Source organism: Mobula hypostoma, chromosome 1 (assembly GCF_963921235.1).
Source record: "Mobula hypostoma chromosome 1, sMobHyp1.1, whole genome shotgun sequence".
NCBI classification, from domain to species: domain Eukaryota; kingdom Metazoa; phylum Chordata; class Chondrichthyes; order Myliobatiformes; family Myliobatidae; genus Mobula; species Mobula hypostoma.
In genome coordinates this window covers 31,601,008-31,617,487 of record NC_086097.1, presented here as the reverse complement: position 1 = coordinate 31,617,487, position 16,480 = coordinate 31,601,008, and the positions used below count along the sequence as shown (strand labels likewise).

Genomic DNA, 16,480 nt, shown 5'->3' with positions numbered 1-16,480 from the left:
TCTGAGGTAGTGATTAGTTGTAGTATCAATTGGTTCTGGAACTGAGTGACTGAAGGAAAGTAGCTGTTCCTGAGTAGTGATGTGGGACTTCAGGCTTCTGTATGTCCTGCACAGTATTAGCTGTGAGAAGATGGCATGGCCCAGATGGTGGTGATGTTGCTTCCTTCAGGCAGCATCCTCAAAAAGAATAAAATTAATATGGAGCACTGTGCTGGTCTAGTGGGTTCTGTCTAGGATCATGGAAAGTTATTCTTATTCCAATATACTTCTAATTAATTTCTGTAAAAGACATTTCAAACAAGTGAATTTCACTTCAGTGACACGGAGTGACACACAAGATGCTGGAAGCCCTCAGTGGGTCGGGCAGCATCTACAGTCTCTTGTATTGGCACAAAACATCAACTGTCCATTTCCCTCCATCCCCACCACAGATGTTGCCTGACTCACTGAGAGTCTTGTGTGTTGCTGTAGTTCCAGAATCTGCTGTCTCTTGTATCACCCGTCTTAGTAAACTGAGTAAGTTAAAAGTGAGTGAGTTGTCATGTTGTATGGGGCTGGGCAGAAAATGTGAGAATTGGGGTGCAGGTAGAGGGAGAGCGCAGACACCACCTAATGAAGCAAATACTGCTCATTCAGAACTTCCGAATTGTTGGATATCGGGCTATCAAAGATTTTAATTAGAGATACAGTACAGTAACAGGCCCTTCTGACCCAATGATTTCACATCACCCATTTACACCTGTGTGACCAATTAACCTACTAATCTGTTCAACTTTGGAACGTGGGAAGACAGGGAAGCATCCAGAGGAAACCCACACTGTCAGGGGGCAAACGTACAAACTCCTTGCAGACAGCAGTGGGAAATGAGCCTGGGTTGCTAGTGCTATGGTAGCATTACACGACTGTGTACTCATTACTTGGCTCCTGACTTATTCTTCCCGAAGTATCTGTTTCAATGTGATTTCTCACCCAGCAGGATGTTTTTTTTTAATGCTCTGGTTTGTTTAATTTCAGTGACGGAGGCGGGATTTGGAGCGGACATCGGAATGGAGAAGTTCTTCAACATTAAGTGCAGGTACTCAGGTCTACGTCCCCACGTGGTGGTGCTGGTTGCTACAGTACGAGCTCTGAAGATGCACGGCGGTGGCCCCACTGTGAGTACAGTGAGTTAATGGAGAGCTACACTCCAGCAAAACTCTGAAAGCAAACAGGAAATGAGTGGGAGAGGCTGCATGCTGCACACAGACTCCTGCAGGGCAGTGCAGTTTTTGCCACATCAACAGTGTGGTTGGCATAAAGCTTTACAGTATCAGCAGTTGGGGTTCAATTCCCATCGCTGTCTGTAAGGAGTTTGTACATTTTCCCTGTGACTGTGCAGGTTTTCTCCGCCTGCTCTAATTTCCTCTCATGTTCTAAAGACATACGGGTGAGGGCTTGTAAGTTGTGGGCATGCTATGTAGGTGCCAGAAGCATGGTGACACTTGCGGGTGCCCCCAGCACATCCTTGGCTGTGTTGGTTTTTGACAAAACTAAGCATTTCACTGTATGTTTTGATGTACGTGTTGCAAATAAAGTTAATTGTTGATATTGCTCCTACGTCCACTTTGACCACTATTTACTGCAGCTCGTTCCAAATGGACAGCTTGGTAGCGTAGCAATTAGTATAAATCTTAACAGCGCCAGTGCCCTGGGTTCAATTCCCACTGCTGTTTGTATGTTCTTGTTGTGACCGCATGGGTTTCCTCCAGGTGCTGCAGTTTCCTCCCACATTCTAAAGACATACTGGTCAGTAAGTTGTGGGCATGCTGTGTTGGCACGAGAATCCTTTAACCTACTCAAGATCAAAATGGAATCCCTTCCGTTTTTCTTTCATCCATGATACTGAGAGCCTCTGAGGTATCCCTAAAGTATCCTCTACCACCACCCATGGCATCACGTTCCACGCACCTACCACTCACTGTGTTTTTAAAAAAAAAAGATACTCCCTTCCTATACTTTCCTCCAATCAACTTTAAATTATCCCCCTTCATTATCTTATACCATTATCAACTCACCTCTCATCCTCCTTTGCTGCAAAGAGAAAAGCCCTAGTTCACTCAGCCTATCCTCATAAGACAGTTTATTGGACTCCTGAGCCCTGATTTAGACAGGACAGTAACAAAGCCATGCATGGCAAGTCTGGTAGTCTCCAAGCTGTCACTGTTTGGTGCAAAAGTGATTTCAGTGAAGTGTCAGCCCTGTCCGAGCAGGAAACCTGTTAGTCGAAACCAGTGGCTGCAATTCTTACTCGGGCTCATTCAACATCTATTTATAAAGTTATGAGAGGCATGAATGGGATCAATAGTCTTCCTCCTGGGTGAAAATGTCAAATACCAGAGGGCATGGGTTTAAAATTTAAAGGAGACATGCAAGATAAGTCCATTTACCTGAGTTTGGCCCATAAGTATCCCTCTAAACTCTCTTAATCATAAACCTGAACAAATGTCTTTTAAGTATTGCAATTGTATCTACCTCAACCATTTCCCATCTTTCCTGCTCAATATATTTGAAAATAGAATTTTAATACTACTTTGTATTTTTTCTGCAGGTGACAGCCGGTGTCCCCTTGCCTAAGGAATATACTGAAGAGGTAAAGCCTAAGGGTGGTTATTCTTTGTTGGGGGTGGGGGGAATGTACAGCAAAGGTGAATGGCAACGTACTCAAGTAAAGACAGGGATGGTTTAACTTGGACAGGGTTTAACATAACAGATTTATTTATTTATCAGATTTTATTTTGCAGCAGCAGTACAGAGTAAAGATATAAAATTACCATTAATTACCGAATTAAATAGTGTAGAAGAAAAGGAATAATGAGGTAGAGTTCATGGGTTCAAGGACCATTCAGAAATCTGGTGGTGAAGGGGAAGAAGTTCCTGAATTGTTGATCGTGGATCATATGCTTCTGTACCTCCTCACTGATGGTAGTAAATGGTAAGAGGGCATGTCCCACATGGTGAGGGTCCTTAATGGTGAACATTATGTGCAGTCTCTCTCCTTACTCCAGTTATTAGACATCAGGATCACATTTATTATTACACACTTAGATGTTAGAGAATTTTTTTTACACAGAGTGATGGATGTGTGGAACACCCTGCCAGGGGTAGTAATAGAGGTAAATACACTGGGGGTATTTAAGAGACTCTTGGATAGGCACGTGGATGAAAGAAACACGGAGGACACTATGGGAGGGAAGGGTTAGATTGATCTTGGAGTAAGTTAAAGGGTCAGCACAACATCCTGGGCCAAGGGGCCTATTCTATGCATCTGCTGCTGACCACGCACTGTGTTGATGGGCATATGTGGATGTGCATTCCAGACGTGCAGCAGGATGAGATGGGAAAAGTCTTAAGGAGATATGTGGGGTGGAGTGAGTTTTTTTTTGCAGAGAGTGTGGTAAACACACTACTGGGGTAGTGGTGGAAGCAGATACGGCAGTGGTGTTTGAGAAGCTGTTAGACGTATAAGTATCCATGGATTGGATGGATATCAATCACGTACGGGGGAAGAGATTTAATTTGCTTTCTTGTTTAGTCCAGACATTGTGGGCCAAAGGGCCTGTTCCTGTACTGTGCTTCTATCTTCTCACCATGGATTATCCCTAATGTGGGAAAGTGACAGAAGAGTCAAGGGAGTTTATGGACACGAGGGTGGAAAAGGTTGCAGGGTTAAACAAGGACTGGAGGAATAGAATTGCTGGGATTGCTCTGCTAGGAGTTAGCATGGACTCGAGGGGCTGAATGACCTTCTGGGGTTGAATAAGTAAGTAAATTTGGCATGATGTGACTCAACATTCTCCCTCCTTACTGCAGAACCTGGACCTGCTGGCGAAGGGCTGCAGTAACCTTCGGAAACAGATCGAGAACGCAAACTCATTCGGGGTCGCAGTGGTAGTGGCAGTCAATGCCTTCAAGTAAGTTTGTGATCTGCTGTCACTCTGTTAATGCAGCTCAGGATGTGGTGCCCTCTGGGCCAAAGATTAGGAGACACAAAAGTAAGGATGGGTTGGAGATATGCGAGTCATTAAACTTCAGCACGGCAACGCATTCTCCCCGTGACCATGTGGTTTTCCGCCAGGTGCTCTGGTTTGCTCCCACATTCCAAAGGCGTATGGGTTGGGGTTAGTAATTTATGGCATATTACGTTGACACTGGAAGCATGGCAACATTTGCTGGTTGCCCCCAGCACATCCTCAAGACTGTGTTGGTCATTAACACAAACAACATATTTCATTGTAGCCTTTGATATATATGTGACAAATAAAGCTAATCTTGAAAGATCTTTGATCTTTCTCTTGGAAATTCAGCGCTGACTGACACAAACCTGTAGTGTAGTTTCTTGCTTTATTAGACAGTGCTGTTGCTATACCAAGCTGTGATTCATCTGGACAGAATGTTTTTGATGGTGCATTGATTAACAATCGGTGAGAATTGAAAGGGACATGCCAAATTTCTCTACTGAGGAAGTCGAGGTCTTGGTGACCTTTCTCAGCCATGGCAACACATGGTGATGTTCACTAGTGTCACGAACCCCATGACAGGTTGAAAAGGACCAGCAGAAATGGAACACAGCTGGAGTCTGGTTTACTATAAATAAAGACTATATTTATTACTACTACGAATTAATATCATTAAACGGAATAATACAATACAGGTTATAAACTATTTTTTATATATATATATATCTCCGTAAATGTGTGTGTGGATACAAAAAGTAATAGTCCAGGAGGTAGATATCAGTCTTACGGTGTCAGGTAAGTTTAAACAGTTCGGTTCACTTTGTGTTGCGTCGAGTTGAATTGATGGAGAGAGAGAGAGAGTTAATTGAGTTGATGTTCACGTTGGCAGCTTTAGTTGTTCTTGCTTCCGAAGTCTTCAGAGTCACTTGGTGTGACTCCCACACAGACACAGATGGACAGAGCCCCTTCTAGGGAACGGTCTACTAACCCACGGCACGGGTTCACCACCAGCAGCCCCCCACAGGCAAGCTCTTAGCAACACTGGTAATCACGGGTCAAAATTAATCGGTCCATTGCCTCCACCCTCGTGGTGGTCTTAAACTCCACCAGTGGTTTCTCGGGTAGCTTCTGCAGTTCTGTCGTGTCGTGTCTCCTCTGCCGTTATCAGACTGAAGGATCAACTTTTTAATAATCCAACCAAAATTTCAGCGTCCATTAGCTCAACCGCTCTGAGCTGTTACCATGCATGGTGACTTCTCAGCTCGCCTCGTACTCTCTCTCTCTTTTAATTGCATCCTTGTTTAGTAGACTGCTGAACTTTCTAGCAGCTTCTCACCTGCGTGATACTAGAAACTTGAAGTTCTCAACTCTCTCAACCTCAGCACCATTCAGTGGACAGGTACATTTGCATTGCACTCCACACCCCCCTCCACACTTTCCCGAAGTCGATGACCATCTCTATTTTGACATTGAGGAAAGGTTATTGTCATATCACTATGTCACTAAGCTCCCTGTCTCCTTCCTGTATTCCAACATTGTTATTTGAGATACGGCTCACAACAGTGATGTGGTCTGCAAATTTGTCGATGGAGTAGGAGCAGAATCTTGCCTCAGAGTTGTGAGTATATAGGGAGTAGAATGCAGGGGGTGGGGGAGCAGAGTGTACAGCTTTGTGGGGCTCCAGATTAAAGAATAATGTGCCCTTGGGATCAAAGAGCAGGACACACAAAAACAGGAGTGGAAGGGTATTGTCACATGTACCAATATACAGTGAAAAGCTTGTCCTCATACTGCTATACAGATAAAATCATTACACAGTGCATTGAGGTTGAACAGGACAACACAACACAGAATGTAGAGTAAAGAGTAACAGCTATAAAAAAGGTGCAGTGCAGCTGTCCTTCAGCCTTGTGGTACATGCTAGAATAAGGTAAATCAACAACAATACAGAATAAAATGTAAAAGCTACCAAAAAAGTGCAGTGCAGGCAAACAATAAAGTACAGAATCATAACGAGGTAGATTGTGAGGCTAAGAGTCCATCTTATCATACAAGAGGCCTGTTCAAGAGTCTGATACTAGTGTCATAGAAGCTATCCTTGGGACTGGTGGTACGTGCTTTCAAACCTTTGTATCTTCTGTCTGAAGGGATGAGGGAGAAGAGAGACTGTCTAGAGGGGTTGAGGTCTTTGATTATGCTACCTGATTTACAGAGGCAGTGAGAAGTGTAGACAGTTTATGGAGGGGAGGTTGTTTTCTGTGTTGTGCTGAACTTTGTTCATAACTTCTCTGCGGTTTCTTTGGTCACATGTAGAGTAATTGTCATGTCAAGCTGCAAGGCATCCAGACAGAATGCTTTGAAAAAATTGGTGAAAAATCGACAGGGACATACCGAATTTCTTTAGCCTCCTGAGAAAGTAGGTGCAGAGGTGAGCTTTCATGACCGTGACTTCAACAAGCTTGGACCAGGGCAGGCTAGTAGTCACGTTCACACCTAGGAACTTGAAACTGTCAACCTCAATGGAGTTGATACAGACATGAGCACGTGCACTGCACCCCACCCCTTCTTACAGTCAATGACCTGCTCTTGTTTTGCTGACATTGAGGGAAAGCTTGTTATCATGACACCATGTCACTGAGCTCTCTATCTCCTTCCTGTACTCTAACTAGTCATTATTTGTAATTAGACTTTCAGAAATTCAGCACTGACCTACAGAAACCTTCACCAGTATGTATGGTAGGGTGCTAAGTGAGACGAACATCTCTGGAAATATCTGTGACATGAACTGATGACTGGATTCTTCTTCCCACAGATGCCATTTGACTGGCTGAGCTCTTCCAGCATTTTCTGTTTGTGCTTCTGATTCCAGCATCGGCAGTTTTACTACTGTGTGTGCCTGTAAAGATGTGGAGCTGTCTTTGGGTGGAGGTATTCCCATGGTTCATATTCCTCTGTGTATATTCATGTGTGAGTGTTCTTGGAGTGAATGGAGACACAAGAGACTGCAGATGCTGGAATCAAGAGCAACAAACAACCTTCTGGAGGAACTCAGTGGGTCAAGCAGTGGCTGTTTGTGGAGGTGATCGGGGGTTGGGAGGAATTGTTGATGTTTCCGGTCAAAACTCTTGTCACCAGCTTTCTCTTGTGCTTTCTTGCAGGTCAGACAGCAAGGCTGAGCTGGAGTTAGTCTGCAGTATGGCCAAGGAAGTGGGCGCATTTGATGCAGTGACGTGCACTCACTGGGCTGAAGGAGGGCTGGGAGCCGTTGAGTTGGCAAAGGCTGTGCAGAGGGCTTCGGAGTTGCACAGTGACTTCAAATTCCTCTATGATTTAGAAGTAAGAATTAACTTATATGCCGATTTAATTTGTAGATCTGATCGTGGAGGGGACCATAAGAAATCAGACTGCTGGAGAGTGGTAATGGGAGGACAAAGAAATGGCAGATGAACTTAAGTATTTTGCATCAGTCTATACAGTGGAAGATACCAGCAGTGTGCCAGGAATTTGGAAGTGTCAGAAGGCACTCAGGATTGTAGTTGTTGTTACTAAGGAGAAGGTGTTCAGGAAGCCAAACAGTCTGAAACCAGATGCACCACACCTGAGGGTTCTGAAAGGTAACTGAAGAGATTGTTCAGGCATTAGTACTGATCTTTCAAGAATCACGAGATTCTACAATGGCTTCAGAGTACTGGAAAATTGCAGATATCATTCCATTCTTTAAGAGAGAGAGAGAGAGGCAGAAAAAGTGAAATTATAGGCCAGTTAGCCTGACTTTTAATGGTGGGAAGATATTGGGATCCATTATTAAGGATGAGGTTTCGGGGTACTTGGGAGCCTGTGATAAAATAGGCCAAAGTCAGTATGGTTTCCTTAAGGGAAAATTTTACCGGACAAAACCATTAGAATTCTTTAAGGAAATAACAGGCAGGATAGAAAAAGGAGAGTCAGTGGAAGTTGTATACTTGGATTTTCAGAAGGCCTTTGATATGGTGTCGCACATGAAGCTGCTAACAAGATGGGAGCCCGTGGTATTACAGGAAAGATACTAGCATGGATAGAAGGTTGGCTGACTGACAGGAGGTAAAGAGTGGGAATAATGGGGGCTTTTTCTGGTTGGCTACCGATGACTAATTGTGTTCCACAGGGATCTGTGTTGGGACCACTTATTTTCATGTTACATGTCAATAATTTGGATGACAGATTGATTGTTTTGTAGCCAAGTTTGTGGGTGATATGAAGATGGCTGAAGAGGCAGTTGGTGTTGAGGAAGCAGGGAGTCTGCAGAGGACTTGACAGATGAGGAGAATGGGCAAAGAAATGGAAGATGGAATATAGTGTAGGGAAGTGTATGGTCATGCACTTTGGTAGAAGGAATAAAGATGTAGACTATTTTCTAAACAGGGAGAAAATTCAGAAGTGAGAAGTGCATAGGGACTCAGGGAATCTTCATGCAGGATTCCCTAAAGGTTAACTTACAGATTGAATCAATTGTAAGGAAGACAAATGCAGTGTTAGCATTCATTTCGACAGGACTGCAATGAAAAGCAAGGAGCTGATGCTGAGCAAGGCATTGGTCAGAGCAACGGAGTATTTTGAGCTGTTTTTGGCCCCTTATCTAAAAAAAAAATGTGCTGGCTTTGGAGAGGGTCCAGAGGAGGTTCATAAGAATTATTCTGGGAATGAAAGGGTTAATACATGAGACGTGTTTTTTGGCTCTAGACCTGTACTCACTGGAGTTGAGAAGAATGAGGGGAGGATATCTTTGAAACCTACCAAATATTGGAAGACCTATTAAGGTCCAGATAGAGTGGATGTGGAGAGGATGTTTCTAAAAAAAAATTATAGCAGTTGTAAAGAGGAGAATTTACCCAAAAAAAAGTCACTTATAAAAAAAATTGAAACTTTGGGACTAAATTTACTTTTGTGATGACATACCCCAGCAGAGGGTGAATTACCTGTTTGAGCTTGTCAATCTGTTTTCTAAGCACTGCTCTGTAATGTGGGGGTCTGACTTTGTGTTTCTCTGGTAAAGCTGCCTATTGTGGACAAAATCCGTACTATAGCCCAGAGGATCTACGGTGCTGCAGATGTGGAGCTCAGTCCTGAAGCACAGCATAAGGTGGAGGTTTACACCAAGCAGGTAAGGAGCCTGTCATGCAGTCTCATCTTCCTCCAGGCAGGCTTAGTCATCAGAATCAGGATTATTACCACTGACTTAGATGATGTGACATTGGTTTTGTGGCAGCAGTACAGTGCAAAGGCATAAAATTACTACAAAGTACAAACATCAAAAAATAGTGCAAAAAAAAGTGTACTGTTCATAGATCATTCATACATTTGGTGGCAGAGGGGAGAAGCTGTTCTGAATTGTTTAGTGTGGGTCTCAAGGCTCCTCCTGTTCCTCCTCTTCATGATGGTAACAAGAAGGGAGCATGTCCTAGATTTCATAAAGTCGCACAGCATAGAAATTGGGCCTCTGATCCACGAACCATCAAGCACCCATTTACATCAATCAGACACTAAATATTTTATTTTAACCATGTTCCTATTAAGACTCTTCCCCCACCCCACCCCCCCCCTTCTACCCCCTCACTCTCACACTAGGGGCAATTTACAGCAGCCAGTTGATCTACTAACTTGCACATCTTTGGGATGTAGGAGTACCCAGGGAAACCCGTGAACTCACGGACTGATAGTGCAAACTCCATGCAAGCAGCAAGGTTGGGATTAAACCTGGATCTCTGGAGGTGTGACCCAGCAGCTCTGCCTGCTGTGCCACTTACTGCGAGTGGAATCAGAGTCGGGTTTATTATCACCGGCATGTGACGTGAAATTTGTTAACTTAAATAAGCAGACATCTCCCCAGTCGGAGAAACTCACACAATAGGTGTGTCTCAATGGGCATTCACCATCTGCTGAGTCAGTCCATGACTGCCAGAACTGTAATCCCTCTTCCCTCCAGAATGGCACAGCTGGTGCCCTTTCTTTGTGTTCTTCAGCCATCATTCCTCTGCAGAACCCTACGGCACAGAAACAGGTGATCTAGTCCGCACTGAACTATTATTCTACCTAGTCCCATCGACCTGCTCCCAGACCATAGCCCACCGTACCCCTCCCAACCATGTACCTGTCCAAATTTCTTTTAAATGTTGAAATCTCTTTGACCTTTGCCTGTGGGTGTCCAGGATGTGTGAAGAGGTAAAACAGGATCACGGCTCCCTGTGTTTATAGAAAGGAGCCCAAACGTGCTCATGTGATCAGCACGCTGTAAGCATGGGGATAAAATCATAATAGATTAGCCTAGCTTATTGCCAAGTGCCTTTTCACCGTCTGTGGAAGAACCCCGGGTAGATTTACCCCTATATCTTCTGTCTTGGTTAAAAAATGAATCTAGTTTATCTGCCCCAGCAATAATGTACACTGCATTCTCTCTTAGAAAATTAGATTATGTTTTCATCCCCATTCTATAGCAAGTTCAACCAATACCACATCCCTTTCAACATTGACACTGTACAAGGGAGTAACTGCTGAACTGAACCTGTAATAACCTTGTCATTGTTTTCTATTATTCTGCCAATTTGATGCTGGCACAAGAGACCTCAGATGCTGGAATCTGGTGCAACAAACAACACACTGGGGGACCTCAGTGGGTCAGGCAGCATAAATGGTTTCTACCCAAAATGTTGACAGTCCATTTCCCTCTACGGATCCTGCCTGACCCACTGAGTTGGTAGGTGAGACTAGAACTAGGGGACACTGCCTCAAGATTCAGGGGAGAAAATTTAGGACGGAGATGAGGAGAAACTGTTTTTCCCAGGGAGTGGTGAATCTGTGGAATTTTCTGCCCGGGGAAGCCGTTGAGGCTTCTTCACTAAATATATTTAAGATACAGTTAGATAGATTTTTACATAATAGAGGAATTAAGGGTTATGGGGAAAAGGCAGGTAGGTGAAGCTGAGTTTACGGACAGATCAGCCATGATCTTATTGAATGGCAGGGCAGGCTGGATGGGCCGGATGGCCTACTCCTGCTCATGTTTCTTATGTTCAGCATTTTGTTAATTTTTTGATGCTGCTTACTTGGTAAAGGAATAGGCCAAGGATTAAGGATCAACTTTATTCACTACAGCACGTTGGAGGAACTCAGCAGGTCGGGCAGTATCCGTGGAAACGAACAGTCAATGTTTCAGGCCGAGACCCTTCGTCAGGACTGTAGAGGGAAGGGGCAGAGGCCCTATAGAGAAGGTGGGGGGAGGGTGGGAAGGAGAAGACTGGTAGGTGCCAGATGAAAAACCAGTGAGGGGAAAGATCAAGGGGTGGGGGAGGGAAAGCAGGGAGGGGATAGGCAGGAAAGGTGAAGAAGGAATAGGGGAAAACACAATGGGTAGTAGAAGGAGGTGGAACCATGAGGGAGGTGATAGGCCGCTGGGGGAGGGCAGAGTGAAACTGGGATAGGGGAAGAGATGGGGAGGGAATTACTGGAAGTTGGAGAATTCAGTGTTCATGCCAAGGGGCTGGAGACTGCCCAGACGGTATATGAGGTGTTGCTCCTTCAACCTGAGTTTGGCCTCATCATGGCAGTAGAGGAGGTCATGTATGGACATACCCAAATCGGAATGTGAAGCAGAGTTGAAGTGGGTGGCAACCGGGAGATCCTGTCTGTTGTGGTGCATGGAGCGGAAGTGCTCAACAAAGCGGTCCCCCAATCTGCGTCGGGTCTCACCGATGTAGAGGAGGCTGCATTGGGAGCACCGGATGCAATAGATGACCCCAACAGACTCACAAGTGAAGTGTTGCCTCACCTGGAAGGACTGTTTGGGGCCCTGAATAGTGGTGAGAGAGGAGGTGTAGGGACAGGTGTAGCACTTACACTTGCAGGGATAAGTGCCGGGTGGGAGATCAGTGGGGAGGGACGTGTGGACCAGGGAGTCGCAGAGGGAACGATCCCTGTGGAAAGTGGAGAGGGGTAAAGAGGGAAAGATGTGCTTAGTGGTGGGGTCGTGTTGAAGGTGGCGGAAGTTGCGTAGGATGATGTGCTGGATCCAGAGGCTGGTGGGGTGGTAGGTGAGGACAAGGGGATCTCTGTCCCTGTTGTGGTGACGGGAGGATGGGATGAGGATCGAAATGGAGGATGGTGTGAGGGTCGAAATGGAGGAGATGCAGGTGAGGGCATCATTGATGACAGCAGAAGGGAAACTACGATCCTTAAAGAAAAAGGACATTTGAGAGGTCCTGGAACGGAAAGCCTCATCCTGGGAGCAGATGCGGCGGAGACGGAGGAACTGGGAATAGGGAATAGCATTTTTGCATGTGGCAGGGTGGGGAGAGGTATAGTCGAGGTAGTTATGAGAGTCAGTGGACTTATAGAAGATGTCAGTGGACAGTCTGCCTCCAGAGATGGAGACCGAGAAATTCCGAGATGGACCAAGTGAATTTGAGGGTTGGGTGGAAGTTAGAAGCAAAGTCAATGAAATTGGTGAGCTCAGCATGGGTGCAGGAAGCAGCTCCAATGTAGTCGTCAATGCAGCGAAGGAAAAGTTGGGGAGCAGTACCAGTATAGGTTTGGAGCATAGACTGTTCCACATAACCAACGAAGAGGCAGACATAGCTGGGGCCCATTCGAGTGCCCGTAGCTCCCATCCAGCACTTATCCCTGCAAGTGTAAGTGCTACACCTGTCCCTTCACTTTCTCTTTCACCACCATTCAGGGCCCCAAACAGTCCTTCCAGGTGAGGCAACGCTTCACTTGTGAGTCTGTTGGGATCATCTATTGCATCCGGTGCTCCTGGTGTGGCCTCCTCTACATCGGTGAGACACGACACAGATTGGGGGACTGCTTCATCGAGCACCTCCACTTCGTCCACCACAACAGACAGGATCTCCCGGTTGCCACCCACTTCAACTCTGCTTCCCATTCCCATTCAGATATGTCCATACATGGCCTCCTCTACTGCCATGATGAGGCCAAACTCAGATTGGAGGAGCAACACCTCATATACCGTCTGGGTAGTCTCCAGCCCCTTGGCATGAACACTGAATTCTCCAACTTATGGTAATTCCCTCCCCCTCTCTTCCCCAATCCGAGTTTCACTCTGCCCCCTCCCCCAGCTGCCTATCACCTCCCTCATGATTCCGCCTCCTTCTACTACCCATTGTGTTTTCCCCTATTCCTTCTTCACCTTTCCTGCCTATCCCCTCCCTGCTTCCTCTCCCCCACCCCTTTATCTTTCCCCTTACTGGTTTTTTGCCTGGCTCCTACCAGCCTTCTCCTTCCCACCCTCCCCCCACCTTCTTTATAGGGCCTCTGCCCCTTCCCTCTTCAGTCCTGACGAAGGGTTCCGGCCAGAAACATTGACTGATCATTTCCACGGATGCTGCCCGACCTGCTGAGTTCCTCCAGCGTGTTGTGAGTGTTGCTTTGACCCCAGCATCTGCAGAGTATTTTGTGTTAACTTTATCTGCTGTATACATTTACATGTATGAGGAATTTGGTGTGATGTGTTGGTCAGGTCGCAACCTGCAAAAAAAAAACATTCAACAGTTAGACAGAATAAAGAATTATATAAAATAAATTGGAGGTTAAAGTACAAATTTGGAATAAAATGCACAAATACATAATACCAGCATGTATTTACAATGTAAACAACATTTTTTAAATGGTTTAAAGTATTTATAGTGCAGTGACTGAGGTAATTCATAGAGAGGGGAGGGGAGGGCTAACAAGAATGATTGATCAAGTCAACTGCCTGTGAGGAAAACTTTTAAGATGGCATGAAGTGTTTGATTTAATAGCCCTTTAGCACTTTCCAGAAGGAAGCTTTGGGAAAAGGCAGTTTGCAGAGTGGGTAGTTTAATGGTATTTCCTGTCTGCTTCTTTTTGTTGGCCACGTACAAGTCCTGCAGTGATGGTAGAGTCTAGCCAATGGCTTTTTCTGCTGACCTGACAGGCATATCTCTTCTTCTCCACCCCTACCTCCGCCGAATCCAAGAGATATAAAACCCTGAGTATGTGTTCTACCAGGCTCAGACAGCCTTTATCCTTCTATCAAAACAACAGATTCACACATATGTCAGCAACAGCAAACCCGGTTCTGAAATTCTATCAGGTTCTTGAACTGACCCTCTTGTATGATAAATATGAACTCATTCTCCCAATTTACCTCACTGAGGCCTTTGCACTTTATTTGTCTACCTGCTGTGCACTTTCTCAGTAACTGCAACACCATAGAATATTACAGCATGCTACAGGCCCTTCAGACTTTTAACCCTACTCCAATATCCATGTAACTCTTTCCTCCTACATAGCCCTCCATTTTGATATCATCCAATATTCTGTCATTGTGTTTTCCATTTACTATGGAAAAATATTTACATAAAGATTACAAAAATTATATGAACTATAAGATCAATGTAATTTTGTCTGGATGATACAAATTTTTTTTCACTTTATTTTGGTAGACCTGACAAATACCAGTAGTTGTGTAAAGTGGCTCTATTTAGGTTTGACATTGAATAAAATGAGGAGTCCTTGCCTTACTCTTAAAGTCTCTTCTTGTTTTGACCAGGGATTTGCCGGCCTTCCTATCTGCATGGCCAAGACTCACCTGTCGTTGTCCCATGAGCCAGAGAAGAAGGGAGCACCAACTGGGTTTGTTCTGCCAATCCGGGATATCAGGGCAAGCGTTGGTGCTGGGTTCCTCTACCCACTGGTGGGCACTGTGAGTACATCAGGGCACAATAGTTGATTCATGTGGCGGACTTCCGAGACCGGGACTCTGTTCCCTTAAATATAAAAAGTTAGGGGATGATTTAATTGAGGCAGCTTGAACGCTGAATAAATTTAATAGGTGAGAGAACTTGTTAGATTAGATTAGTTTTATTGTCAAGATTCAAGTTTATTTATCACGTGTGCATCAAAACATAATGCGTCATTAGCATCAATGACCAACACAGTCCGAGGATTGTGCTGAGCAGCCTGCAGGTGTCGTCATGTTTCTGGTGCTAACATAGTGCTCCCACAACTTTCTAGCCCTAACCTGTGGACCTTTAGAATGTGGGAGGAAACCCACGTGCTCACGGGGAAAACATGTAAGTTCCTTAAAAACAGCAGAGGGAATTGAACCCCAGTTGTGATCACTGGTACTGTAAAGTCTTATGCTAAGGCCTATGCACCATGCTGCCCTTATGGAGAACTTTGTGGAGGAAATTCAAGCAAGAGAAACATAACAAAAGGAGCCAGGTTTATTGCCCTCTATAGATGCTGCCTGACTTGCGGAGTTCCTCCAGCACTTTATGTATTTTTGCCTGCATATGGTATTTATTCCTTCATTGCGTGTCTGTCTGAATGCTTCCTAAACACCACCATCGTATCTGCTTCCATCGCTGCCTCTGTGTTTAAAAATACTCAATTATTCTGCACAACTCGTTTAAACTTTCCCCACTCACCTTGAAGCTAGGCACACTAATATTAAGCATTTCTGCCTGGGGGCAGGGAAAGGCTCTGACTCTATGCCTCTCTAATCTTATAAACCTCTACCATCTCCACTCAGCCTCCAATGCTCTAGGGACAGCAACCCAAGATTGTCCAACCTCTCCTTGTAGCTCATACTCTCTAATCCAGGCAGCATCCTGGTGAACCCCTTCTGCACCTTCTCCATAGTCTCCATATCATTCCTGTAATAGGGTAAAACAAACTGGTTGCAGAGGCATTGTGCAATGTCATAACACTGTGCTCTCTACCAATCTGCTTTTAAAGGCTCCCTTGCCTAATAATTCTGATCAAGCTAAAACGTTAACTCTTCTTTCTCTCTCCACTGCCTGGCCTGCTGAGTATTTTCAGCATTTTCTGTTTTGTTTTAATCTACATATCATTTCTTTCCTCATAAACACAAAAGATTTTGCAGATGCTGGAAATTCAGAGCAACACGTACAAAATGCTGGAGGAACTCAGCAGTTCAGACAGCATCTATAGAGGGGAATAAACACTCAACATTTTCGGCCAAGATCCTTCGTCAAGACATTTACTTTCCTCGGTTTTCTCAAGACCGATCTGAGTAAATGCGGATTATTTTATTGAAAACAGTTTCTCTGAAAATGGAGCTAAGTTAGTAGGGCCAGCCAGGAGTGGGTAGTTCACAGGCATTGATGAGGATTCTCTGCTGCAGTCGCTTTTAATTAACACACTGCAAAAGAAAAAGCAAGTTGTTAATTGGATGACACACCAATGGTGTGTTTCCCCGAGGGCGTGGGTAGGCAATAGACTCATAAATTAAATGGCTTGGAACATGGGACACTAGAGAAATCTTGAGCAAAACACACACAATGCTGGAGGAACTCAGCGGATTATCTACAGAAGAAAATGAAGGGAAGATGAGACCCTTCATAGTTCAAGTTTAATTGTCATTCAACCATACGTAAATAGCCATGAATACAGCCAAATGAAACAGCATTACTCCAAGACCAAGGTGCAAAACACATTACTATCAG

At 44.7% G+C, this 16,480-nt stretch overlaps 1 protein-coding gene across 2 annotated transcripts in view; it reads left to right on the top strand.

Moving 5' to 3' along the window:
- Window positions 1-16,480, top strand: part of mthfd1b (methylenetetrahydrofolate dehydrogenase (NADP+ dependent) 1b) — an 83,050-nt gene that overhangs the window by 55,964 nt on the left and 10,606 nt on the right. For both annotated transcript variants that reach the window (XM_063045600.1, XM_063045590.1), the window contains exons 21-26: window positions 1,015-1,154; window positions 2,588-2,629; window positions 3,850-3,950; window positions 7,154-7,331; window positions 9,028-9,135; window positions 14,560-14,712. In XM_063045600.1, the coding sequence (XP_062901670.1) occupies window positions 1,015-1,154; window positions 2,588-2,629; window positions 3,850-3,950; window positions 7,154-7,331; window positions 9,028-9,135; window positions 14,560-14,712 (722 nt within the window). The remainder of the gene's footprint in view (window positions 1-1,014; window positions 1,155-2,587; window positions 2,630-3,849; window positions 3,951-7,153; window positions 7,332-9,027; window positions 9,136-14,559; window positions 14,713-16,480) is intronic.